The 27,804-nt window shown below is 40.7% G+C and overlaps 1 protein-coding gene across 6 annotated transcripts; it reads right to left on the reverse strand.

Annotated features, from left to right (window-relative positions):
* Nucleotides 1–103: 103 nt before the first annotated feature.
* On the reverse strand, nt 104–26,765 carry srpk1b (SRSF protein kinase 1b). Of its 6 annotated transcripts, none has more exons than XM_047810271.1 (16): nt 26,474–26,765; nt 25,618–25,672; nt 9,593–9,708; nt 8,766–8,874; nt 8,562–8,649; nt 8,206–8,293; nt 7,940–8,046; nt 7,515–7,680; nt 6,527–6,552; nt 6,216–6,432; nt 5,433–5,822; nt 4,239–4,342; nt 3,993–4,100; nt 3,025–3,094; nt 2,142–2,234; nt 104–1,438 (listed from the first exon to the last, which is right to left on the reverse strand). In XM_047810271.1, the coding sequence occupies exons 1-16, from the start codon at nt 26,484–26,486 to the stop codon at nt 1,254–1,256; spliced, it is 1,935 nt and encodes a 644-aa protein (XP_047666227.1). In that variant the 5' UTR covers nt 26,487–26,765; the 3' UTR covers nt 104–1,253. The 6 variants fall into 6 exon arrangements, with proteins under 6 accessions (XP_047666227.1, XP_047666228.1, XP_047666229.1 ...); XM_047810272.1 differs by lacking the exon at nt 26,474–26,765 and adding an exon at nt 25,771–25,928; XM_047810273.1 differs by lacking the exons at nt 25,618–25,672; nt 26,474–26,765 and adding an exon at nt 18,714–18,889 and having other exon boundaries at nt 4,239–4,339; nt 5,598–5,822.
* Nucleotides 26,766–27,804: the final 1,039 nt, after the last annotated feature.

The following is a 27,804-nucleotide window of genomic DNA, read 5'->3' on the forward strand; positions in this document are numbered from 1 at the left end:
GTTGAATTTTTTTTGTTACTGTAGCCTTCTTTCCATCCACAAAAACTAAATCATGCCACAGAATCACAGGGTCATTAAGAGAAAACAAACACCAACACAGCGCTGCGACTTTAAAGTCTTTATTCGTAACAACTACAGAAAGGGTTTAATTGAAGCGGCGTACAATCGAGAGCTTAGCGGCTGAGAAAAATAGAGAGAAAAGGACGTGCTTGTGGAAACAGGTCAAAGATGAAAGCCTTTCGATACAAAAAAAGCAAGCAGAGGTCCGGGTCCTTCACGATAAAATTACCTTACGTTCATTTACACATAAAAAATAATCCTGCTTCGAGCAACATCAGTAGGAGAATCCCACAAACCTCAGAGAAGCTATTTATCAAGGCATCTTCGTATCGGTTACTCAAACATTGCCATCAAACCATTGAGCAAAGCAATGCATGAATTCAACAATACAGACACTGAAGAAGAGTGCCAACTCTTTGGTACATGTATTTACAAAACACAATTTTTTTTCTCCCTATGACTCCACCGGCTCTGAAGACGTTCACCTCATCCACACTGCGAATATGAAATTGGTTCTTGCACGCTGACAGTCTAACACCCCAAGTTGTGCCTTTTTTTTTTTTTTTTTTTTTTAACACTTTTAAGATTTTTTTAGTTACATATTACAAAAAGTGACACTCACACAGCTGGAAATCATTAAGCTGAAAATTCACATCTGTTTATACAGTTAATACCCATTTGCAGCCAGGTCATAGCCGCCATCAACGTCCCTGTTAATCATTCGTATGTTTCATGCAGCCTGTGCTGTAATGAAAAAACTATACAGAAAGAAAATGAATTAAAAAACAACAAGCGACCAACCTTTTCACAGCAGAGACAGAACATTTGAGCTTCCTTCAATACTGCCAAAAGAGCACGGTCTTGTGTCAAAAAAGAGAGACTGATTACGACTAAAGCAAATTTACAGAAGTTTTTTTTACTTGCATTGTTAAACTGCTATTGTACCCTTCATACGAAAACAAGCATGTTGTTAGACGCTGTCGGCACGAAGAGAGGAAAAAAGCGCCAAAACGGCTACATCGATCTGCACCTGGTACATAAGAAAGGAACATTACAAGAAATAAATATCCATTACTTCTGTTTGATTGGACCCTTTCATACTCCGTCACGAACCGAAGTGTGCCATTTGACCAGACTGTTAGTCTTTATCAGAGGTGAGTATCTTTGTGCATGTGTAACTTCCCACTCGTCTACTACGATGAGATCCAGGCGTGGCGGAGACACTCGGCGGCCGTGGCTCTTTTCTCGGGAATCAGGTCCAGCATGGGGAGGAGGAAGCTGCTGAAAACCTGCGCCTCCTCCCGCTGCCACTCATATTTCTCCACCAGCACGTCCAGAAGTCCCCACGGCTTCAGCTTAGTGATGTGCCTCAGTTCACCTGGGTGACACACACAGAAAATTAACTTTCATGTATAAATTCAGTCACAAGTGTGAAATGTGTGTCCCCCGGTTGCTATGGTGATCTGAAAATCTTCTCAAAGCAAAGTAGGTGCCTGAATTTGTTCCCTATTTACCATATAGTGAAAAACCTGAGGAGCAGTCTTGGAGAAGGAGCATTTACTTAATACGTCCTAGATACGTCCTGTATAATTACTTGCATGACTTGCATATCAATCTTCCTACTTAATTAAATAATAGTAATAATAATAATAAACCATCAAATAATGTAAACAATGACATTTTTCAGCATGATTAAAATTTGAATTATTACAAAAATCATAATTATTATTCAGCATTTCCTCTTCAATTGCATCAGTATTCTTTTGTAATGAACTTGTGTTGACTTTTTCATTTTCTTTCATGGACATGCTGATTTGTTTATTCTCCCTTACTTTAATCTTTACCTAATGACGTTTCGGCACTTTTGTACGTTAGCCTTAAGTCGTGTCAAGCGATCGTTAGCAAAAGTTGCCCATAATGCCAGAATGAGAAAGCGAGGGGCCGATAACAGACGTGTCAGTGCATACCTCGTTCATCAAACATAAAAATCACAGGTGGTCGCTAAACACATTACGCACTCTCGGCATGTAGGTGGCAAAGCCGCTAGTTATGTGTGGAGAAAGGAGAGGACGCTGGCTGACCTTTCTTGGTGAAGAACTCCTTTGAATATTTGCCATTCATGATGAGTTTACGAGGAACCTTTCCCAGCAGCTCAATGATCAGTGCAATGTGATCTGGTCATGGGAAAAGAATAAGGGTGAGTGAAAGGAGTCAAAATGTAGAACGCTCACGCGCATCAAAAATAGCACTTTATAGTCGTATTGACAACCCGTCTTGCTCCTCGAATGGTGGAAGCGGTTAATCGCATTTTCATCATGGTTTGTTTAATGGATGCTGACAAACAGGTAACAGGCAGAGTAATTCACTAGATGGCTACTCATTCATTCAAACTGTTTTAATAAGGAGTTAAATAAAATAAAAAAAATGTGTTCACTACAATGCTAAAATGACCATCGTCATGAGTATTATGCATCTAAAATAGTAAGAATGTGTGTGTGAGTGTATGCCCAATGCTGATCTGTGGCATTCGTCCTCACAAACAAAGCAGTCCAGATCAGAATGCCCCTCCATGATGGCAAGTGTAGATTCGAGGTGAGGAGCATGAGCTCCCATTAAACTTGCATGACTCTCACCCAAGTGCTAATTAATGAGCACAATGGGGTTTAATATTTAACAGCACTCTGCCACCAACTCTAGCTATTATACTGTACATTGAAGAGGGATGGAGAGATTCAAAGCTATTCATCAGAGATGATACTAAGTGGTTGTGTATGAGTCAAAGACAGGTCTGGGTCGGGGATGATGATGATCCTGGGAATTGTGGTTTTTTTAATGTCAAGGGAGTTTGTTAGTTGCAATAAATAAATAAATAGATAGATAGATAAAAATAAATAAATAAATAAATAAAATAAAATCAATGAATGTAAGGATTTATTTATTTATTGATAAGAAGAAAATATTTACCTTCGTCTCTGGAGTAATCCTCTCCTGAGTGCGGTTCAAACAGGTAATCCCCTGTGGCAAGTTCAAACGCCTGCGAAACACATTCCATAAAGTCTTAGTGTGTGTGTTCACTGTGTCGAGTATGTAAGTATAAAGGTGGCTCAGCCTGTGTGCGTGTCATCACATTCTCATGCTGGGAGGCCGTGAGCTGAAGGTCAGGGATTTTCAGTCGGAGGTGTACGAGGTGTCTGTGTGCTGCCCACCGCGCTTCATTGTTTCAGTGTGGTATTAAAACGCTCTTGATGCTGTGAGGTTTACGCTGCTCTGCTTTTGTTATTAAAGATATGCCGAGTGCGCATGTTACATGAGAGGATCGAGTGCCAAAAAGCAAACAAGCCCAGTCAGCATCACCCTGACTGACATTTGCTCCACTGACTTTTCAGGATTTCTCACAGATTACACCATTGACGTAATGCATACACTACATTTCAGTTCCCAGTGAACTGTTTATATGCACCTTGGTGCACGGTTTTCACCCCACTACACACAAACCTTAAGTCTGTCAGTCTCAGAACAATAATTCCACATTTTTGATCTAATGAATTTAAAAATAAATAAATAAATAAATTTCAGACTGTATGGCAATTTGGATTTATACCGACGTTTCATTCAGTTACAAGTAAAAAATTAACACTCTATTAACTTAATTAATATTTTTAACATTAATGTTAATGTTCAAACCTGACTGGTCCAAACTAATAATGTATAAAATTGTGTTACCCTTTTAAGAAATACAAAAAAACCCCAAAAACAACTAACACATGTTAGGACAAGCTGTTACTGGAAATGATGATTTTTAGGTGACCGCTGATTACTGATAACACAGTCATGCTTAAATTTTACTTATTCATTAACACCTTTTAACCTTTCTGTCTGAGCTTGTGTCTGTGTGTGTGTGTGTGTGTGTGTGCGCGCGTGTGTGAGACCACCATGCATGCTGTGCTCCAGATGTCTGCTGGTGTGCTGTAGCCTGAACCGATTAGTACTTCCAGAGAACGATACTGCCGTGTCTGAATATCGTCCGTGAAGTGTTTGTGCTGAAGAGAACCACAAGAGGGAGAAAAGACAGACAGAATGAGAGACTCTAATCAATCGATCTACTAAATGACTGCAGTTGTGTTAAATATATGCTCTGAAATAACAGCCAGAGTACCAGAGATCATTCTTCTACTCACCACCCAGCAGGCGTTGCCCAGGTCAGCAATTTTCACCTGGAGCGTGTCAGCGTTCAGAGGATCCAGAGGGTTTACCAAGAGATTTCCTGCAGCGAGATTAACTGCAGAAAAACAAATATAGGATGTGGAGGTCAGGGTTGGGTGAGACAGAGAGAACCTGAGAATCAAGACTACATGACAGATACAGGGCTGAACGGGATGTGTAGCGTTTAATCAGCGAGTCTGGTTCGGATGAGGCGTTTTAAGACAGATCGATAATATTGACCAGGAAAATGCTTCAGTGAGACAGCAAACACACCGGCACTCTACGAGGCTGATGCTACAGGGACTGTAGGCTCTTAAAAAAAAAAATTGAACACACTGTAAGGTCTTATACAAATGTGTGTGTGTGTGTGTGTATATATATGTAAATAATATAACCCATAACTTAGTGTTAAAGGGCTGCTGTCTAGCGGTTCTTCACCTTAGTACGCAATTGTGCATCAAAAGTGGGATCCCACGAAACACAATAAAAATACTGTGGGAATGGATTATTCTTTTGTCATCACTGAGGATGTGAGGATAGTGAGGATTAGATTAAATCCTGAAACACTTGAGCGAGTCTGAAACTGCTGAAAAACCAAATGTTTTACATGTCAGATATTTAAAGAAAACATTTAGGTGAGACTGAACAGGTCTTTGTTGAAATTTAAAGGTAAGTGGAAAATTGTGTAAATCTGATTTGGTGCCAAACAATTCTAAGCCTGATATCAATAAACAACAATGACAAACGAGTATGAATGTAATGACTGTGCATCAAATACCTTTGATAACCACGGAACAAATAAAACCAATTAATCGACCAAAAAGGCATCTTGCCTAAAGCTGGAGTCACAAAACTTGCATGCAAAGGGACAGTGTGGCTTTTATACCAGACAAATAAGAGCCACAGCTAACAGACATGAAAATACATCCCAGGATCATTCATGTGTAATCAGGTGTGACTCCTGTGGATAAGTCCTAAATCGCCTGGTCTAAACTACACATTTGATTCTTAAAGGTTCATTGAGGAGCAACACCACAAAGCACAACACTAACAGAAACAGCACATGACTCAGGAAAAGTTAGAAAAGCTGGAGGTTAGAAAACACAAACACACAGGTGAAGGTTAGTAACTAGTTGAGAAAACACCCTCCACCAGGCCTCCACACTGACCGTCCTCCATGTCTGGGCCTGCCTGTGCACTGGACTCCGCCTCTTTCTTGGGTCTCGACTCCACCTCCCACTCGTTTACAGTGTTACAGGTGTTCAGATTCTTTGTATCCAGTGTGTCCTGTTTCTGCTGCGACTCAAAGACTTCACAAAGCAAAGGTCCATTACCATCAGGACAGCCAGGCTCGCCGGGTGTTGTCCCGTTACACACTGGGTAGGGGTTTACGGGCTGGGGCTCCACCTCTCCTGCGACGTTGCCGTAAGGGTTGATAGGAGTTTCGTCCTTCTCTTGCTGCTGCACGTCAGCAGGCTTTTGTTCCTCAGGGTGCTGGCTTTTAAAGCTTCCATCCATGGTGGATTCTCTGTGCTCAGACCAGGGTTCGGGAACTCCATCTGGAAGAAATGAGATGTGTGAGAGAGAGATTTATACATTTTGGTGTTATTTAAATTCTGACACTAGGTTCAGTCATTAGAAATGTCCTTCACCTAAACTCATACTTAAAAAAACAAAAAACAAAAATGCAGTTGTTACTAATATGGGAGCTGGAGTGAGTCATCGCTATATTCTGAGGCAGGTATGAGTCACAGCATCTACTGAAATTGAATGGACCTGGAGCTGAGACTGTTTCTTATTCAGGTCAACAGCAAGCAGTCTGTACTATATTTGTCAGCAGGATGTCACTGTTCTGTTATTAAATCCACAGATTTCATTACCACTTGAACATTATCTATCCCAACTCATATATCTGTTTTTCTCTCCCTCCGTGTCTCCTCGGTCTCTCTCACCCAGGGTGGCCTCGGCTGTGATGTCCTGCAGAGTCTGACTGTTGGCTACTGTTGGAATTGTGTCAGGGGTTTCCGTTTCCTCGTCCTCCTCATCCTCGCCCCCTTCGTTCACTCTCTCTAGTCCTTCGATATCCAGGATGCGTTTCTCGAGCAGCTCGGCCTGCCTCTTCTGCTTCTTTTTCAGCTTCTTCTTTTTGTTCTTAGACATTTTCACCATCTGATAAACAGAGAGCATAACACGTACTCAACATGTCATACGATAAGATTGCGTGAAAAAATGATTGGGTTAAGAAACGAATAATAGATAGTACCTGTTTTGGAGCCGGAGCTGTGCTTACTGTAAAAATGAAGGGAAAAAAATGTATTCAAAATTCACTTTCATGCTGACAACCACATCATGAAAAGAAGGAGAAGCCACATGCTGCTGAAGGGATTATTATGTAGAGAGAATAACCTGGCAAACATCAAATGCAGCATCACACAAAACCTCTAGGGTCTTGAACAACAACACAGTGCAGTTTGTATGAATTTTGGTTTATATGAAAGCTTTTTGGAAAACAAGCGCCAGTTGATACCAAAGCACCAGTCTCTCGTCTAGTTTATTAGTATTGTGTTCATATTTTGGGAAATTAAACCCACTAAATTGGTTAAAAAAATAATAATAATAATAATTAAAAAAAAAAACACTGCGCAAAGAAAAATGTAACTGTGGGAGTTTACAGCATTGGTCAAGCACGTACACGGATCAGTCACGCGTTTCCGTACGTCACTTTTAGTTTTTACTAGTTTCCTGTGGTACGTATGTACAAACAGTGAAGAACACCTCTTTTTAGACAGCATGTCAGTCAATAAGGAGCTGTTCTCATATAAAGGAAGAGTTTCAGCTTTGAAGACTGACATAAGATGTACATTTTTTTGCCATGATTCCAGGTTCCTAAATAAAAGGATAAGAAGTCAGGAAACCTTACATTATATAAATAATTAATTCAATCAAGCAGAAAGCTCCATAGCTCACAGTTCCATAGTATAAAAGGCACCACTCCTGACTACAGGGCTTGTGTGTTCAGGTGTGAAAACGCTATTAATTTAATAATAATGTTTTAATTATTATTATTATTATTATTATTATATAAAACTGTGTGCATTTTAGTTCCCCAAATACATTGTCACTAAGCATGGCTGGCTTGTTTCGTTTTGATATTAGTTAGATGTAAATGGACAACATGATGGACTGTGCAGTACTAAAATGACGCCAAGGGCTTGTTTGTTTGGCCGACAAGTTCATTATTCTGATCTCACCTGCTGAGCCGGATGGTGGAGGAGCTCCAGATTTCTGCCACTCCGTGGCCTCGGCTGCCAGCTTCCTGATGTATGACTCATCGACAGTCATTAAGATATTCTCTGGCTTTATGTCCGTGTGGATGATTTTGCACTTTGTGTGCAGATAGTCCAGACCCTGCAGAACCTAAAGTAGAGCAGCCGTGAATGCTCAGAGATGATTAAGTCCGTAAGGTGTGCAAGGATCATTTCAGGTGTATGTTACCGTGTTCGTTCTAACACGTTACTGTTTCTATCTTTTCTATAGGGGGATGTAGAGACTCGAATGGCATGTAATATGATTCTAATACCAACATTTAACAGTGAAATCATAGAACTTTCTTTAAGGCAATGTGTATTTAGCATCAAGGATTTTTGAGTTAAAAAAAAAAAAATAGTTTCTTTACCTGACGAATGATGCTTTTAACACAGGGTAAGGGCAAACCCTGGTAGTTTGATTTGATGATCCACTTGAGCAAGTGGTGACCAAGAACCTCAAAAACCATACACACATCTGAGAGCGGTCATAGTCAAGATGATAAGCATGAGAGAGCGAGACAGACAGAGAGAAAAGCACCGGATAGCGAGCTAAATGTTCCCATAAATAAATAAATGTTGCATCAACTTGGAATTCTGACTTGAGCATCTCGAGTAATAATGGCTGAAAGGATACGAGTGCCATTGACGCCTGAAATCTTGAAGTCGTCCAGCAGCTGCACTACTTTCTCTCCGCTGGGGTCGTTCGGGTCTGAGGTTCGCACCTAATCCAGACAGAGTGTTTTGCACATTTTAGACAGCTTTGGAGTCACACTTCACTTTAACCCAATTTGCTTCCGTTCATTTCATCTTCAAAAACTTTAAGAGCTTTTCTGTGCAGAGGAAATTGCATTCCCTGACCACTTGAAAATAATAAAAGAAACAGTAAATGTTATTAGTTTCCAGGCACAGAGGGTAACATTCAAGATAGCAGCTGACGCAAAGCAGGTTGCAGTGGTCACCATAGCAGCAGTGAGGTTGGTGGATGCTCACCGCACGCAGGAGCTTGATCTCATCCAGAGCTGTTTCAGTGTAATGTTCTGCACTCTTCACTACCTTCATTGCCACAAAGCGCTTTCCCCTACACACACACACACACACACACACATTAAAAACAGTGTTCTTACATATAAACCATAAACAGGCACAAACGCTCACGTGCACAAGGACATACAGTGTAGACAAGTTCTAACTCACTGAATGTCCCATGCCAACCACACAGTGGAGAAATGCCCCCAGCCCAACTTGCGGATCACATGGTACCGGCCGTTGAACAGGTCTCCGATCTTCACATGATGATAACCACCTAAAAAAAAAGGAAGGAATGTAACATAGCTTCTTAACCATAGCACCCATCCATACAACCAAGTATCAGTCTGTCTATCCATCCATCCATCATTCCATTTACCCAAGTACCCATTCATTTATCTAGCCAAGTTCCCATCCAGCCTGCCCAGTACCAGTACACAGTCATCTCTCGGTCCATCCATCATTTTATATAAGTACTTATCCATTCATCTTTCCAGGTACCTTTCCATTCTTCCATCCATGTACAACACCCTGTCCTTTCATCTAGCCATCTAGCCAAAAAGTACACAGCTACCTATCCATGCATTTGCCTAGCCAACTACTTATTTATCCGTCTTTCTAGCCAAGTACCCACCCACCCATTCAACCAGGAAGTCATCAAGCAGTTTCTATCCATCCATACTTCTAGACTGGTATTCTACTCACCCACCCATGTATCAATCCAAGTCCCCAAATCCATCCTTCAATATTTCCATTTAGTAGAGTACCCCTCTATCCATTCCTGCTTCTTTTCCATGCTTTTCCATCTTTCCACATAACTATCTATACATATCCAAATATCTATCCATCTCTCCAGGTTTTTGGGTCTATCTGTTGATCAGTCCATTCCAAGAGCGTGCACATCTTTGAATAGAATTTGTTATCCACTGATCAACTTACACATCCACAACCTATTCGAGTTAGCTTACGCACGTAATCAATGCTGCTCGTCTTACCCTTGCAGTAGTCATTGGGATCTTCCTGTTCCTCATCGTCAGAGCCCAAAATCTCCTCCTCTTGCTCCTGCAGCGCGGAGTCTGATTGAGCAGCTCCCCGCGGGTGGGGATCAGGTCTGGTGAGGGTGGAGAATACTCATCAGCACACAGTCACATAATACCCAGAATGTTTCTGCATGGTAGCAGTTCAGTTCTGTTCAGATCAAAAGCTGTTGTTTGGGGAACAATTCACTACAATGAATACTTTTAAATTAGTGAGAATTAAGTTTCCGGTGTAATCGACACTATCGGTACTCCACAGCTGTCTGTAATATGCATATTAAAAATAATTTTAAAAAAATGATAAGAGATGAGACTGCCTTCTCTCAGGTTTCACTCTCACTCTACAGAAGGTCGTCTGGTTCTAAAGCTGGTGTTCAATCCGTTCGACATTCCTTTCATGCCTGTTGGATCCCAAACCGTCTTCATCAGGGAGCCGCAATGGATGCGTTTGTGCGTAAAGGAGATAAAGCGGTGTCATCGGCGTAAGCAGCGGGATTCATCAGGCAAGGAACAGGATGGTCAATTCAGAGACACAAAGTGCTTTATTTGTCTGTAAGGTGGAATCCCTGTGTGAAAACTCGGGCTGTAAGATCGCTAAAGTGAGATGAGGAGAAGGGGCTGAGGCTGAGACTGGACTATTTTGAGACTATTTTGGAGTGATAACTTATAGCATACTTCAATGTTAAAATGTTGAACATGTAAAGGTTAGTAAGCCTGCTGTAGGCATATTTCTATATCGGTTTCAGTCGAATAAGTACCGTAAATTTAGAAACTGCCACTATGGCTATGAGCCATACAGCGAGTAACGAACGGTGCTCAAGTTTTTTGGGCGAGTTCTATTGTAGAGTTGAGCATATTTATATATATGTATCATATTCTCCTTTTCTATACATCACATATACATTTACAGCATTTGGCAGATGCCTTTATCCAGAGTGACTTACATTTTTATCTCCCTCTCTCTCTTTTTTTTTTATACAACTGAGCAGTTGAGGTTTAAGGGCCTTACTCAGGGGCCCAGCAGTGGCAGCTTGGTGGATCTGGGACTTTTACTATTATTAGACGTTAAACATCATTCACCAGTAACATTAATGCAAAGGCTACGATGAAGAATAATAATGAGTAATGAAGACAACTCTCCAAAAAAACCAATCATTTATGATTTGCATAACAAACACCACATTAATCAGTCTGCTGTAATTAAGGCTGCAAATGAATCATAAGATTACAGCAAACATATATGCGCAGGCTTAATGTGTATTGCAATATATGCGCAGTCTTCTGAAGACACGAAACAAATACTGGTGAAAGAGTTAAAAACAGAAGTGCCTGAGGCAAAGAGAATGAATAATAAATGCGATCAAATATAATAACGGCGAACACAAATCTGGAAAAATAAATAAATAAATGACACTAAGCAGGAAAAAAAAAAAGAAAAAAAAAAAGAGTAATGTGGGGAACATAAGAGACACCAAACAGCCAAAAATTCGACAGGCAGAAAATAATAATAATAATAATAATTTCGCCTCAGGAATGTCTTTCATAGCCAGAGCCAATTTTTCGCTTCATGAGCCAGGCATTATTTGTGTAAAACAGACACCATCTGGGTAAAATCGCAAAAACACTAAACTGCACAACGGTTAAAGCTTCTGTTAAACACTCATCCGAACATTTCTGGTATTTTGCAGTGTGCTCCTGAAGCACCCTCGTCAAAGATTGGCGTATAAGATGAGAGCAGAGAAACTGAGAGTGCCCATGAACACACTGAGTCGAAAGTACAGCTGCCACTTCTGCCTTCTCATGTTAATGAGACAAACAGCTGGTGAGAATTCATTAGTAAGCCTGAGTTCTGCTGCTGGCCATTGTCAGTATGCACACACACAAACACACACACACACACACACAAGCCATGGCATCGCATCAAACAAACGTTCAAACATCATTAATGTCAACCGCAATCGGCTCGCTCCGTTTCTCATCTACATACCTGCTTCGAGCCATTTTTCAGAGCTCTAGGCAAATGACACGCTTGAACATGATTCTCCATTGGAAATCATTTTCTGTGATGACCAAGGTAAGCTACTCCATATATACATTTTACTGTATATGTATCACAATCTGAGTCTAATCATAGACTAAACGTTAATCTCCATTAGCTAACAACATACGAATCGTACGTTCTCTCTTGTGGCTGTGGAGCAGTTACCGCTACTGTTGTTTGTCGAGTGTAAAAAAAAAAGGTATTGGCCGACATGTATAGTTTACCTCCTACTATAAGCCTTATACACGCCACCGTTGTTTAGAATGTTCTGAATTTTAATTTATGTTAAACGACATGGTCAAAAGTAAATGGACAACCGGAGCACTAAACATACTGTTCCCAAAACCTCTGAGATTAGTACGGAGCTGGTTCCATCTTTCGTAATATCCTCCACTCTTCTGAGACCAGGTTTGTGCCTCTTGGTTCCAGTGAAAGGAAACTGTAATACTACAGCACATTCTATAAAACTGTGAGATAGTCAGGTGTCCGCATACTTTTGGACATCTAGTTCATGTGCTCAGATTTGAATGAACTTTGCTGGTAGATCAGTAACTGTACCTGCATTGTACACTCCACGAAGGTGCCAATAATCTCTGCTACTTCCTTCCAAATACATTTCTTTTTCAAACATACTTTACTAGATACAATACTACACATTTATTTTGGTCAGATATAGCAAGATGAATTTTTCTTTCTATTTTGCCTCAAATGAGAAGCTGAGAGTGAGTAAAAAAAGTGAAAAACTGCACCATGTACAGTATACTTCACATGACTGGTCCAAAGAATCCTTTGTCACTTAGCTACATCATAAGTAATATGCAGAGGCGTGAGAAAACCTGGAATTAAAATGACTTATTGCTTTGACACTTGTCGCTGAAGAAGGGTAGGGAGAAAAATAAACCATACATAAGCCTGACGGATCGTGGATCATTTGCTAGCGATCTGAACCCAGGTTAGGAAAAGCTAGGGCACCAACTCTATATTCCTTTTCATCAGAAAAAAAGGTATTCAAATACCAAGTAGCAGGAATTCGTGTTCAAGAGCTCGTTCACGAAGTGCTGCTGACTCAAAACATCCGACAAGACTGGAAAAAAGCTCGGTGATGAAAAACGGCTGACGCTCAGCCTTCATCATGATTTCAGGGTGAATAAGGATGTGTAACAAATCGACAGCGCTTTTCATTTTTTAAACAAACGAACAGCAGAGGAAACCTGAGGGGAAATGACCGATTCGTCTCTATTTAGGGTGGTTTAACGAGCCACAATAACCTCTCTCTAAACCTCAAAAGGCCGAGGAGAACCCCTGTTGTGACAAAACGCACGCTCTCTTATCTCTGAGCCACACAATGCTCAGATCTTTCTCATGCACTGATAGCAGTTGCATTCAGTTGGTGAAGCCAAAGACAAAATCTCTACAAATAAAAAAGGAGCTTTTGGAAAAGGCCCAAGACGACATTTCCAGTCTTGGTGTAATAAAAGATTTCAGCATTGTCATAATGTCAGCGAGGATACTTTGGCCTCTGCTCGGACGAGAATTACCGAGTGTCTGGGAAGGCATCGTGGGTGCTTCTGTTTTCTACTGTTTGGACAACAAACACTGCTGTGCTTTGAATAAATTCCTCGCATTTCATTAGGGTGAGTCTCTGATTCACTCCTACATACAGTATGGAAATAAGCATCTTACATAACCTGCCATTTAAAATGTCATAATGATTATTGAGTTCACGCCACTGAAACCTTCTCACACGTCGCCTTCGCTAAAGCAAGACTTCGCTGAAATGGGTAGGCATCTGACTAATTATGAGCCCTGCCTGCCTGAAACCCACCTCGCTAGCTCCATACGGAATCTCTCAACCCGTAAAAAGCCCTCTCTCGTGAAAAAGACAGGGCTCCGTCTGAAATAACCGGCTGAGATTGCGGCATAACCCTGTTGCTTAGTAATGATGGTCTTCCGTTGCAAATAATTGGCAGCTCTTTTTCCCGAGCTGTGTTCTTAGTCTTTGTTCAGCGTGGCCATGAAGTGGGCGTCGGAGGCGTGCAGGAGTCTGGAGGTGTTCAGAATTGCGAGTGAGGAACATGGTGTTAGTTGTGATGGTGGATGAAAGATACAGGTTAGGCGCAGGGAGGAGGAAGAGGAGGCGGCATTCTGGAGTTTAGATATGGATACATGTTAACATCGGGCTGCCTCAAAGAGAGAGAGAGAGCGAACAAACTCCTTCTGACCAATCAGAGCCAAGCATTCATTAAAAATGATTCACTGATACATTTACTATTAACAGCAGCTTGTTTTTGATTCATTTGTTTTAACAGATGATCGTTTCTATAGTCGCAGCTTATGCAGGGATTTCTGAACAGATTTCTATGTGTCTAATCTCAGATACCGTGCATTTTTTTGTAACCAGGTTTCCTGACGGCTTTGCGGCATCTTGTTAACACGGCGATCTGCATTTTTTAATTTTTTTTATTAACGTCATGAAAAAAGAAAGAATTAAAAAAAGTGAAAGAGGCTGGTGAAGGAACGTGTCCGAAAATATATTTATTTAAAATATCTTTAATAAATAAAATAATTCTTACTAAATCATTTAGGAAATTATTATTAGAGGAATAAAAGAACAACAAAGAAATAATAACGTTGTGTGAGTAACAGCAACTCGCGAAACTATATTGATTGTTGTTTAATCTCCAGTTACTTCTGCTCTTATGGAATCCTTACTTATTTTACGATTATAAGCAGGAAAAATCCAGTTGAAGCTATCTACCCAATTAATTTTGATAGACGTACAGCTCGACAGTCGTCCATTCATCAGAACACTGAGCAAGACCAAAACAAGTGTTTATGCGCGAGTGGGCGAGAGCAACGTCTGGTACAGATGGGGTTAAACCCCGAGCTCAATGCGGAGCTCTGGCTTTTGCAACTTGGCCAGCCCACATGCACACACTGCAAAACGCTGACATTCCTACATGCTGGCTGCCACAAACACATGCACAAACTCTTTCGAGCTACTAGTGACAAACTATTTCTTCGGATGGAGCGCCTTTGTCCTTACTGCAATGCAGCAGAAATGTCAGGAGCTTTAAAGAAAATGCGTGTAAAAGATGCATTCAGAGTAAGAAATCTCTGACTTCTGCTGTGTGGAAGCTTGAAATCAAAGCAGAACATCCGCAACAAGCGAGTTCTCGGGTAGTGACAATGAAGTGGACAATGTAGGTGAAGGCAAATCAAAGCAGTGCTTTAAACAACAAACAAAACAAAAACAGAGAGAGAGATTTGTACGAATGGAGAAATGACGGTGAACCTGTCCACCTGCTGCTAGAAGACCAGCATTTCTTCACCGCGAGCGTTACATCTTTTCAAAGACGCAGTCATTGCCTCGGTGCAAAAACCGACGAAACGCTTTTCTCCGTCCTGTACATTTGTCTTTGATAAGGAGTCTCTTTCTCTGCACTTGTCCTTCTGTTCTGTGAAGCTGAGCTTATCAGAGAAAGAAAAAACGTAAAAGCCAAAATCCTGTCTGAAGAACCACACGTGCATAACACTAGTCCAAAAATAATACAAAGAAAGACGCGTGAGCGTGGACCATGTACAGATGCGCTCGCTTACCTACAGGACGCTCGGATGCCCATGAGAGACGGAGGTGGCCAAGGCTCGCAGGTGAGAGCCAAAGCCATGAACCAGAGGCTGCAGCTCGTGCGCTCTGCACACTGAAATATGCCAACAAGCAGCGACTCTGACACACACTCTCTCTCCCCCTCCCTCTCTCTCCCCTCCCTCTCTCTTCACTGTCACACACTCACACAAACATCTTCCACGCTCTCTCACTTTCATAATCACATTTTCTGTCTCAGTATGCCACGCTCTGCTGGCGTCAGCCCTCAAAGCCCGCCCATTTCTTTCCCTGCTTGCATTCTGATTTGCTGGAGCAGTCTGGCACTGCATTGCAGGTAAAAAAAACTATTACCCACTCCTTATTTCTCCTTCATAACTGCAGAGAGCTTTGGTCCTCTCCATGGGGCCTCTTGCATCTTTTCTCTTATTTTTTTTCTTTCCATCTTCCTGCCATCATGAATTTCTCTTTCTAAATATAGTACTTCTGATGTTCTTCACTCTCACTGACTGTGTTGTGACTCTGATTAGATCTGCGTCTGCACCTCGTCTCCTCTGAGTGAAACTTATAAGGAATCACAGGTAGCGCTCAGCGATGCCCCCTGGTGGAAACGAATAGTTAATGCATGACAGAAAAACAAACTTCTTTACCTCTTCATGCGGTAACGTAACCTTATGTCTACCACAACAAACACTCTTCTTGCAGACGGACAGGAAGCAGGATTTCAGTATCAGATTCTAGCTTCTTGCGGTCCTTCTCACAGCTATTAAAAGTCTAAATACACGTAAGGAATAAAGCAAGATGGTGCGTGATGTAGGAAAATAATCCACACCCCCGGTGTTCTGGGGTTTGTTACCACCTTAAAAGGTCAACACTTACATTCCTTATAACAGCAATTTGCACTTTTTAGAAGAAAAAAAACAAAACAAATCTCTTTATAATTAGAAACAGGATAAACAGGATAATGTTTGACTGGAATAATTTTGTTGCATGCAATGCTCTCTTCAGGTTAAACCAAACAAGCAGCAGTTGTGATCTGTATTTTGTTTTTTCCTTTCCACGTATTCAGTAGCTGTATTTTAAAACTGACGCGAGTGAAAATCTTTCCCGATCTAAAGTGTCAGCTAAATTGACGTGATGAACGCGAGAGCGTGATGCGTCCAGCTCTCAGGTAGCCGGCGCCGCTGGTGCTGGATTTAAAGCTGTGCTTAATTAAAGCCAGGCACTCTCTCGGAGAGACCCCTATAATCTTGTTGCTCAAGTAGTTACAGATAAACAGTAAAGCAAATAAAGCATGAATCCATGCCCTAGCGCTCTGACGCCCACACTTACTGGAGCCAGATTCTAGCAATAATCCTCACACATGTGAGAGCGTCTGAAAGGCTTAAGGCTGAGCGTAGTCAAAGAACCGAAACTCTTTCTTCATTTGCATCCTATACGAACACCTTTTTTGCTCAGACATTTCATTCATGTTTACACAGAGATGCACTCTTTTTGGCCTTTAGAACAGCATAGGAATTTGCTCTGAATGCTTCTGGTTATACAGCCATGCAGAAATCATTAGATTGTGCAGTTGCTGGTAAACTAAAAACAGCTCCTTCCACCTCACCCCAAATCACGCTCCTGATTTCGTCATGCATGTGTGCGTCATCATGCCGGAAGTGTTCAGAGTGTGGACAAAGTGTTGCCATGGAGGGATGAAGCCACTCAGTAATGTTGTTCAGATATTCTTTGATAAGAATCAAGGCCCTTCTCTGGCTCACACGTTTCTGAGCCCTTTAGGGTATAAAGTAGAACACTACTGAACCCTTAACTCTCCAGACAACCCCTTATTTGTGTGTAATGCCTGCCATGAGACTTGTTATAGTGCCACAGTAGCTACTTTTTTTGTGTCACGGCAGAATTTCCCGTATCATGCGCTGGTCATTGACGAGCGCGATGGATGAAGCCTGGAGACGATTTAATGTAATAATGGGTGATTATTATACGAGTGATTAATATAATCGCAGTAGCCATCTGCTGGGTAAGAAGAGGGATCCAGCACACTGAGGTACATGATGTGGCAAGTAGTTACAGTCAGCAATTTCTTTAACTTCTACATTCGGCTGCTTGATATAACAGCACTTTAATTGTTCTTTAATGGTTGTGCTCACAGCAGATACATTTTATAGGCACACCATTGTATCAGTGAAAAAGCACATTGGATGGGACACTGCGACCTCGGCAGGCTTGATTTGTTTTACACAACACATTGTGATAGTAAATACATATAACTTGGGTTTGTGTGCATTCGTTCATCTTCAGTTGTTCCCTGGAAACTCTGGTTACAAAGAAGGAATCTATCCTGGATGGACTTGAAGGACACAACCCACTTATCACAATATTTACACCTCCAGATACACTTAAGAATTTGGTTTCGGGAGACTGGACAAACAGAGAACCCCACACGTGGAGCTGTGAGGTAGCAGTGCTACCCACTACTGAGCACTATTCACTATTCTCCAAGAGCAGCTCTGTTGGCTGCTCTTGGAGAACGACAAGCGGTCTGTTTTTTTAATTACCATCATGCAAAACAACAACGAAAGGCCTTGAGTGTCAAACTGGAGCACTGCCTCAGTGCATCATTAATTATTCTTAAAATACGTGTAGAAACCTTTTTTTCCCCCTTAGGTTTCAATTCAGACATCATCTCCATCAAACAACACGTTTGCTCACTAAAACCAAATAAGAGTGTCCTGGGTTGTAAGGAGACTTCCAATATCCCTGCCCTGAACAAACGCACAGTGTTAAACAGGACAACGCAGCATCTGCAGAGTGTGCAGAATCTCCAGAAGCATCTCCCCATGGCCTTGTTTGATGTGTTCGATGCGAGCTCTCTGCATTCAAGCGCAGCCCAGTACTGCAGCTGAGGAGGAAGGTGCTTACATAACACGGGCACTTGCTGCAAGACACTGTGTAATAATGCATGAGGTGCTTGTCTGGCACTGTGTATTCCCGCCTGCTGTTTATAGGTATGGTCTGCCATCGCTTGTCTTCTCTATGCTATAGTAAGAAAGAAGTTAGATCTCGGAGAGAAACACGGGCAACTTAACAATTCAACACGACCTGATGATGAACGTAGCGAGGAAACAATGTATGAAAACAAGACCGGTGTAATCGATAGCTCAAAGGACAGGTCAGCAAATAGACATTGAAGACATTAGTCTTCGTCAGACAGACACACTGCTCTGTCAGGACAGACACACACACACACACACACACACACCGCCCCCCTTACACTCCCTGCACTCAAAACTTAGAAGGTCCACAAACCAGAGTAGGTCTGATCATTAAAAATAAATCGGCTCATCAATAAGTCAGACAGCATGCCATCGCTGCAGCATTGCCTCAGCTCTCAGCCTCTGTCACTCACACACACACACACACGCTCTTACTTGCATCTAAGCCCACTGGCCAGCTTCACTACAGCTGTGTTGAGTGAAACGATCCAGTCCAAAAGCCACATGGCGTGGGACGAAAAAGTGGAACAAGACGGAGCAGCCAGATCCTCTTCCTTTTCCTGCCTTTTGTAAAGCTTTATCTCTCTCTCGGTCTCTCTCTCCTGTCACACTGCCTGCCTGCTTCAGCACTACTGAATACTACTGAGGCAGAAAACATGAAAATGAAGGGGAGGGAAAGAAGAGGAGGAGGAGATGTAGCTGGTAGCTCGGCGACTTGAGTGACACTTGCTGTACCCAGCAGGATGGCGCGCACAACCACAGGAGTCAGAGCACACGTGCAGCATGAGCAAAACATGAACACAAACATCACAGCTGCATTGGAGCAGATTTCATCAGTTTGCATCAAGCAATTACTTTGTACGTTCCTCACAATTATTAACACTGTGTAAGAAATGACACCGGAGATTGATTTTCCGCACCACCACTGAAAATGCTGCACGTTCGAAAAACATTTACCACCAGTTTTTGTTCGAGCACACAGTTCATTCCTGGAATACTCTCTTCTGTAGCTGTTTTAAAGAAACACTCCAAAGCAGACTTGTATCTGGATAAAACTGATTAACAAACTGGCAAATCTAACAAATGTAAACTAAATAAAGTGAAGATCAGGTATAAAAACATCAGAGTCCGAGTTCTTTCCTTTTTTTGACGTATACTAAGCAATACTGCAGAATCACCTAGCGATAATATGTTTTCTGCTCTACTCTCCTTAAACATGCAATGGTGGAAATGCTTCACTTGCCTGACATCAGTACACAACATCTTGTGCTCTCGAGGCTGGATGCGACAAATATCAACACAGCCACACTCCAAAATCTGATGGAGTAGCCTAGCATTCGTTGTAGATTAGAGTCTGTCATAGCAGCTTTATTAATATTAATGTCCCTGGTGTTGAAACAGGATGTTGGTCAGGTGTTCACATTCATCTGGCCATATTGTCTATCTACTGGAAATCTGTAGCATATGTGATGTTTGATTAATATAAGCAAGAATTTTCTAAAAGGTTGAGTAGTGAGGCAAAAAAGGAAAACCAATTTTCTTAAAATCGCCTCATAAGTGACTCAAACATGTCTAGGGGCACTTTATGTCTATTTGAGCTCTAAGGGGCTTTTTACACCTGGTCACTTCATGCATTTTCTGTGATCCGATAGCTATCCGATGGTATAAAGACCGGGTCTAAATGCCATCCGAAACGGTTTCGAGACGGATATAAATCCGATCGTTCAAACCACTTCAGGAGGAGGTCTGGGACGCATTTCAGATGTAACTGGACAGGTGTAAATGCATGTGGTTGTTCAAGCCACATATGTCAGTGCTAAACTCCTCCCAAACGGAAGTACGTCACTCGCAGGTGACTCGCGAGTCGTACATCGCGCCAGAAACAAACATGTTTTCCCACCAGCGCTGGCTCCGATCTTTCACCCAGGTGTCTCATTTTGTCTTAAAATGCACTGCTGCCGCCAGCGAAAATGCAGCAAACAGTAAATGCTGTTTTTTGTAGCAACCGCATACACCAAAGCGTGTTCCATTCCAATTACCCCGGAAATGAGGTAAAATATATTTGCATTTTGGGCAGGAGTAGAAAGATCGGATTGATATCTGATTTGCCAAGACGCAATTATGTGGCCTAGTATAAATGGAAAAGTTTTAACAAATCAGATAGCTATCGGATCAGAGAAAACACATGAAGTGACCAGGTGTAAAAAGACCCTAAGTCAATTATGTTGCCTTATCAGATATCATAGGGTCTGTTTTCATAGGGTGGTTATGTATTCGCAATGCAGCCAAAGTAATCTTAAATAAACACAGTAAGTGCCTTGGATTTGAGCTTATTAATTCATTAGGCAGAAGCCTTTATCCAGTTCATCCTTGACCCAGTAGACACACAAAGGTTCAAAGTCTTCCTCATTACCCAAAAGTGGCAGTAACACAACCTTCAACTTCACAACCTGACTCCATCGTCCCAAAGTCTGACCACACAGGTCTATCTGCTTTGGACAGAGCCCTCACTGATCTTAAAATCTGTTTAAAGCAGGAACTGACGTGTCGTACGCAAAGCAGTGGAAGACTGGTGGAGTAGAGTGTGGTTTATTTGAAGCCTTTAAAGCCTTCTGGACAATTTCACAGACATTGTGTCGTTTGTGCCCTTAGTTAACTCACTTTAGGGGGATGTCATGAAATGAAATCCACCTGGAACACTGCAGATGATGAAGGATTAATGCTTTGGGCTCTACATGGCATTTGTTTAAATGGTTGTGTGACCTGCGATTTGATCATTCGAAACGATTCAAGCTTGAAACGCCATTCCAAGTCGACTGGCTTTCCATCGGTGTTGATATTTAAAAAATGGTTCAAAACACACTACAGATGCAGTGGACGCAGAACAGAATGAAAAGCACTACAGTATTTCTTTAACTCTGCAAGGTTGACTTTGTAAAGGAGGCTGAAATGAATCGTGCTAATCAAAAAAACAAGTCATATGAACCAGGACATAGAGTGCTCGTGAATCTCGACTCTAACTTCATATCATATACACCATAAAGGTTATTCAGCAGACATGAAGGAAAAGGTTGAAGCAACATTTTTCCTCACAGAGGGTCTGGTCAGAATAAAATAGCTTTGAATTTCTGGTCAGTGAACATGCGTCAGAAGTGCTGTGCACAGGCCAGAAATAAGACACACAAGAGTTTTGTCCTCAGTGTGTGGTATATAGCATTATTGCATAACAGTCCTCCTTAGGGCCAGAGGCTCAGCCGTCTAGAGTGAGAGAGGAAAAAACAAACAAGCAAACACACACAAAACACATGCACACAAAAACACACACTGTCCCAGAAGTGTGTGAGTGACTTTGCTGGGCCTGCAGCCCAATTTGTGCCACTATTTTTGGGTTCTCTGGCTCAAAGGATCGCAGTGACCCTATAACTATATGTGCTTAAAACTCAGTTCAAAACTGGCTAACTTGGGTCACTTATATTTAATATGAACATAGGTGCCAGTTTTGCCACTGCTAATGTAGAAGGTAGACCTCTCTATAGGTGTAGGCTTTTACAATCTCAGGATAATATTATATAGAATGGTCACTTTTTATTTTGTATCCAACCCATGCCACAGATTTGCTCTGTGGAACATACTGGTTCAGCCATTTGGGTTTGTCACGTAATGGATTTACATAAAATACAAACCTATATACAAATGATACTTGCCGGGTTTCAAACTTCCTTGGCCGTTCTCTGTAAGAGAGTCTGGCTATTAGGCAGATAAGCAGTTTGTTGTGATCGTGGTGACTTCACCACCACAACACAAACTAGGGCAAAGCAATTTCTTTATAAGACTCTCCTTTTAAAATGCTTGAAATAAATTCATATCACGTATATAAATAAATGACCTGTAGGGAAATGCTAATTTGCTAATTAAAATGTGCTACTTTCACACATTACATTGCTAAGAAAGTCTATGTGCATATGCAGCATTTTGGGCATATTTGTCTTTGAAGGCCACACACTGCTGAGGACTTAAATTTGAATGGTAAAATGTGCCAAAGGCAAAGATTCGGCCAACAGAGTGACTAACGTATCCACTGCAGTCATGACTTTCAATGTGCATGTTAATGCATGAAAGGCTACAGTATCTACATTATACCGTTACATAATAAACAATCCACGGAGTGCAAGACGAGTACAACACAATGAATTTCACTCTCCATGTGCTGCAGTCTAGGTGCATTGTAAAAATCTCACTACAGTAAGAAATTGATTTTAATTGGTTCCTCAAAGCCAAGATAAAGCCTGTTGTTTAATACTGCAATCATTTTGTATTTCCATAATAATATAACGTGGTGCTTTGCTAAAGAAATCACTGATTTTTTCAACTCCACCTTACAAGATCCTGGAACTATGCTCTTTTACCAGTAGGTGGCGCCAAAAACACTAGGTTCACGTACAATTAGTACAATTAAAGCTCAATGCAATTTCAAACTACAAAACTGATGCAAGTGTTAAAAGTATTTATAAACAGAAAAACGTTAATAAGCTATGTGTTTATTTAACCATATAAATCTTAGTGAATAAGTAGTAGTCAAGATCTTGTGTCTACAAGTTGATCCGGTAAACAGATCATTTAAAGAACTTTATTAGGTATAGTTAGATAGTCTGTATGTTTTATCGTATATGACATATAGCTACATAAAGTAATAGTTTTAACTGTTTTGTGCAAGACCAATGAACAAACTTTCCATCATGTCAGCTATCTTGGACAAAGCAAAGTGAGACGGATGTGACAACTGCCATATTCACAATTCACAAGCAATGAGCATTTGTCAAGCATGAAGTAAGGTCATTTTTTTGCTTTGTGAATAAGATGTACATAAAAAAAGATCCAAACCGTATAAAGCAGATATCAGACCAGGGTGCATGCAATTTGCCAGAATGTAAGGTGGTGGTGGTGGTGGTGAAGTCTAAGATAGATGAAGTATTTGTAGAGAATCAGAACATGATAAACGCTGACTCATTGTAGGTGAGATCAACCTTAGACTAAAAAAAGCCATGCTCAAGGGTAATGCCGTAAGATTCTGTACAGAAAGAACTTAGATGCAGAACATCTCCCAAGTCAACAAATCTGTTAATCGGGACCTTATCACGCCTTGTATCACGCCTTGGCTTTGCAAATATCCCTACAAAATCCTAACTAATTTCTAATTAAAAGACCATCCGGGATGTTGACACTACGTGCGCATGAGATGCACATTTTCACAGTTTAGAGAATAAAAGAACACCACAAATACTGTAGATGAAGCCGCTTCTAAATCAGCAATGTGTTATGAAGAAGGAAACATTAAGCAAACATGTCATGTCATGTTGGAGTATTTTTTTTTTTTTGGAAAACCTAAAGGGACTTTCAGATGAACACAATTTCACAGATGACTGGATGTCTTTATCTGAATATAGTGGCTAGCAAAAGTATTCAGCCAAGCCTAGAATAAAACAGATTTGTCTGAAGAGCAAATGGTAAATATACATATTCTGCACGTCAGTATTTTAATACAGTAGCAAGCCTGTGTTCTCTGACAGAGAAAGTCAAAATGCACAAAACTACCTCAAATAAATTGATATTTAAGAGACTATCAGTGGGGGAAAAAAGCATAAATGGAGACTAAGGAGCATTCTAAGAAAGGTAAAGATAAAGTTAGGAATTTCCTAACTTAGGAATGGTCCCAAGTAACTGCATCTCACTACCCATACACTATCCAGAAGGCCTACAAGGCCTTCCGTCAAAACAAAACAAGTCAGGAACTTGAGAAAGAAGCAACCGTGAGACCTCCCCGAAGGAGTACAGAGACCGAGTGTGGCCTGAAGGTGAATCAGACAATTCAAACCAATTCAGCGGTTGTATAATTGAAGACTGAATGATATGGCAGCCAGACTAAAATAATTGCTCAATGAGAGTATAAAAGTACAAGAGTGACTTAGTGAATATGCCTGGTGTGATAAAACCTAGATAATACCAAGGTACCTCATTTGGACACCATCCCTACATTACAAATATAGTGGCATCAGCATCATTTACATGTTTACATTCTGTTTTTGCACACTTTTTTGCCCGTTGCACATACTGTCTAACATTTCAGTCGTTTGCTGTTTTGCACAATTCTTTACATTATCTCAGGGACCTGCTGCTATGAAACTGTGTTTATTATAGTATTACTGCATATTATAGTAATATCAGAATCAGAATCAGAATGGTCTTTATTGCCAAGTATGTTTTCACATACGAGAAATATTTTCTAGTACAGTAGCTCCACAGTGTAAACAGAATGGCAATCATAAGAAATGAACACATATATAATAGACAGTTGTGTGTACAGTGGGGAAAAAAGAATGTGCAAATTGAAATATAAATGTGCAAATTGAAGTATTGATGTGCAAATTAAAATATAAATGAGTACTTGTAAACAATGTAAGAATAGGGTTTGTCCTGTGTATGTGAGGTGTTCATCAGATGTATAAGAAGAAACTATTGACCAAGTCCAGTAAATATTGTTGAACATACAGCATCTACACTGGTCGGCACCGTTTCTGTTTATTGTCTTTTGTGTACTGTCTTTTTTGTATTGTCTTGTAATTTTTGGTTGGCACCGTCTTGTCTGTCTTGTTCTGCACAGTTTGCACGAGGTTGCACAGGTGCATTTTATGTAGCTAGGACTAACTTACTAAGTCCTTATAGCTCTGTCTTTGTTCTATGTAGCACCATGGTCCTAGAAAACGTCGTCTTATTTCACTGTGTACTGCAACAGCTATATAAGTTTGAAATGACAATAAAAGCTTCTTGACTTGACATTTATGGCATATGGCAGACGCCCTTATCCAGAGCGACTAACATTTTCAGATAATTTTATACAACTTTAAGAGCCTTGCACAGGGGCCCAGCAGAGGCAGCTTGGACATGGGATTTGAACTCATGACCTTCTGATCAGGAAGTCTAACACATTAATTACTAGGCTAACACATCCCATCGTGGTGTGGATGCTTTTTATCCCCAGAACATCGGTTTCATATGAAAATCAAGGACGGTTAAACAACATCCAACCAACCAATCTGTAAAGGGAGAATGTGTGAAAATCCTCTCCAAAAGTCTGCAAAGTGTTTGAACTCCAGCAAAAAGTTGTGTTTGTCTAAATGGGTACATGATGAAGCAGCATGATTTCAGGTTTTTGAGAGAGAAAAACCTGATATCATGCTGCTTCATAATAATACTTTTCAGGAATATACTTTTCCTTGTGAGATGATGGTTTTAAACAAAAAAAAAAGAATAAATAAACTTACTTATAAAAGAATAAACTTACTTTTTTCCAGGTTTTTTCGGCTTGGTCCTTTTCTTCCTCGCCTGAAGAGCAAGCACTGTCATGACATGAAAAACAACAAACACGATACGATAAAAGAAATAATAATAATAACAACAACAACAGTTATTTCTATGCACCGAAATTATAACTCACTTCTCAGTCAAACCTCATGAGCTAGCAAATGTACAACCGCTAACGATCCTGGTTCGGTCCCAAACCGGTCCACGCACCCTAATTAAGTGCGCTACTTAGTGTTTCGAATATAACCTTCATCAGTTAGTTTAGTGCCCTTGACGTCTCACAGAGACGCATTTGGGACACAGCCTTCGTTAATGAGGTAACGTCTTTTTAAAACTTAAACCTAACGATTAACGCTTAACTTGAATAAACAGAACCGACGACATGAATCCGTTCAGACAGCGAATGTCTTCTTTGTAAAAAATTATCATAAGAAAAGTGTTTGTTATTTTCCTGATAGTTGAATTACCCGCCTGAAAACTTGGGTAGTGAAAGTTAGCCGCTAGCTAGCTAGTGCTAGTCTCTAGTGTAGCTAGCTAGCTAGTGTAGTGTAGAGTAATGTGGGAGTGGAAAACAAGGCAAAATAAACACGTAAGGACGTTTATTACCTTCAGTACAAACTGTACTAACAGTATGATTACTATTGTTTTATTGTTATTTTAAACGCTCGTGACTTGTTTACCGTTACCAAGTTAGCACTTTAGCTTCACACAGCACTGTGTGTGTGTGTGTGTAACATGAGGCTTTTGTTCACTGAACTACTGGTTTTGCTAAAAATCTCGTCACATCAATCTGTGCTCCTGTTCAGGAACGTAAACTGATCTATTTTATTACTCACCTTTCCTCTCCATCTTGTAATACCGGCTCTACCGCGTGTTTCAGTCACTGGAAGAAAAAAAAAGACCTTAACACAAAACTTCCTTCAGTTTGTCCAGGAAAATATGACTTTCTGTGCTCTTTATACAAACTTGCGTATGCTAGAATAAAGGATATAAATGTATACGATACTATAAACTAGTATGAGCACAAGGACATGTCGATGAAATAACAATAACAACAAAGATTAAGCCTTTTTTCACTACATTCTTTATCGGAATGATTAGAATCCAGAGCCTATTTTTAGAGCTTTAGCGACATCTGGTGGTCACGCCGAAGTAGCGCAGTTTACTTCAGTCCATTAAATGATGTTTGTTGTGCGTACGTTTGTTTATGTTTTAAAAAATATATATAACCATTAGAGTCGTTCTATTTATTTATTTATTTATTTACTTTCTAAAAAGGAACAGGTTGGCAGTAATTGGAGACCTTTTTTAAATTGAAGCTTTAATATACACTCACAGTCCACTTTATTATGAATCCATGGTGGTTTTGTGCTGATTGTAGCCTATTTATTTACATTTCCAGCATTAAGCAGACACCCTTATCTAGAGCGACTTACACTATCTCATGGTTAAGGCCCTTGCTCAGTGGCCCACCAGTGGCAGCTTGGTGGACCTGGGATTCAAACTCACAACCTTCTGATTGGTAGCACAACAACTTAACCACTAGGCTACCACTTCAAGGTTGGCTGTTTTGTACATGCTGCTGAGGTGCGTTTCTGCTCACCATGCTAATTCGTCTGTCCTGAGGTTCCCGATACTTCAACTTTTTGCTCCTTTTCCAGACAATTTCTTGTGAGATCTGAATCCAACTTACAGTTTACTAAAGGCAGATGTTTCCTTGCAGCTTATAATTGCATATAGAAGTATGTGGTAGCCTAGTGGTTAAGGTTACCTACCAATCGGAAGGTTGCGAGTTCGATTCCCATGTCCATCAGGTTGCCACTGCTGGGCCCCCTGAGCAAGGCCCTTAATCCTCAGTTGTAAAAAAGGAGATAAATAAATAAATGCTCTGAATAATGGGTGTTTGCTAAATGCTGTAAATGTAAAATGGTACTTTAGCAGAGTCTTGTTTACACCAGACGAATGCAAATAATTGGTTTTGGCAATGACGTCCATCTGCCAGTGATGATCTCACATGGATTCAACATCACTGGTGTCTTGATCCTTTCCTCCTCCTTCCTGCATGCTACTGAATATGTCCTGAAATGTTTGACTATGGCTGCAATTCTGCAGTAGTTAAAATCTTACAATAGATCTTTGAATCATTCTCCATTAAAGACCATGCATC

Source organism: Tachysurus fulvidraco, chromosome 2 (genome assembly GCF_022655615.1).
Source record: "Tachysurus fulvidraco isolate hzauxx_2018 chromosome 2, HZAU_PFXX_2.0, whole genome shotgun sequence".
In the NCBI taxonomy this organism is placed as follows: Eukaryota; Metazoa; Chordata; class Actinopteri; order Siluriformes; family Bagridae; genus Tachysurus; species Tachysurus fulvidraco.

Bases quoted from the DNA above. Each gene is read 5' to 3' on its own strand.
- srpk1b (XM_047810269.1), bottom strand. From the start codon at position 18,784: ATGTGGCTTTTGGACTGGATCGTTTCACTCAACACAGCTGTAGTGAAG. The intron at 8,294-8,561 runs GTGAGCATCCAC...TGTCTGGATTAG, and splicing joins AGATCAAGCTCCTGCGTGCG to GTGCGAACCTCAGACCCGAA. The intron at 7,681-7,939 runs GTAAAGAAACTA...GCTCTACTTTAG, and splicing joins TTAAAAGCATCATTCGTCAG to GTTCTGCAGGGTCTGGACTA.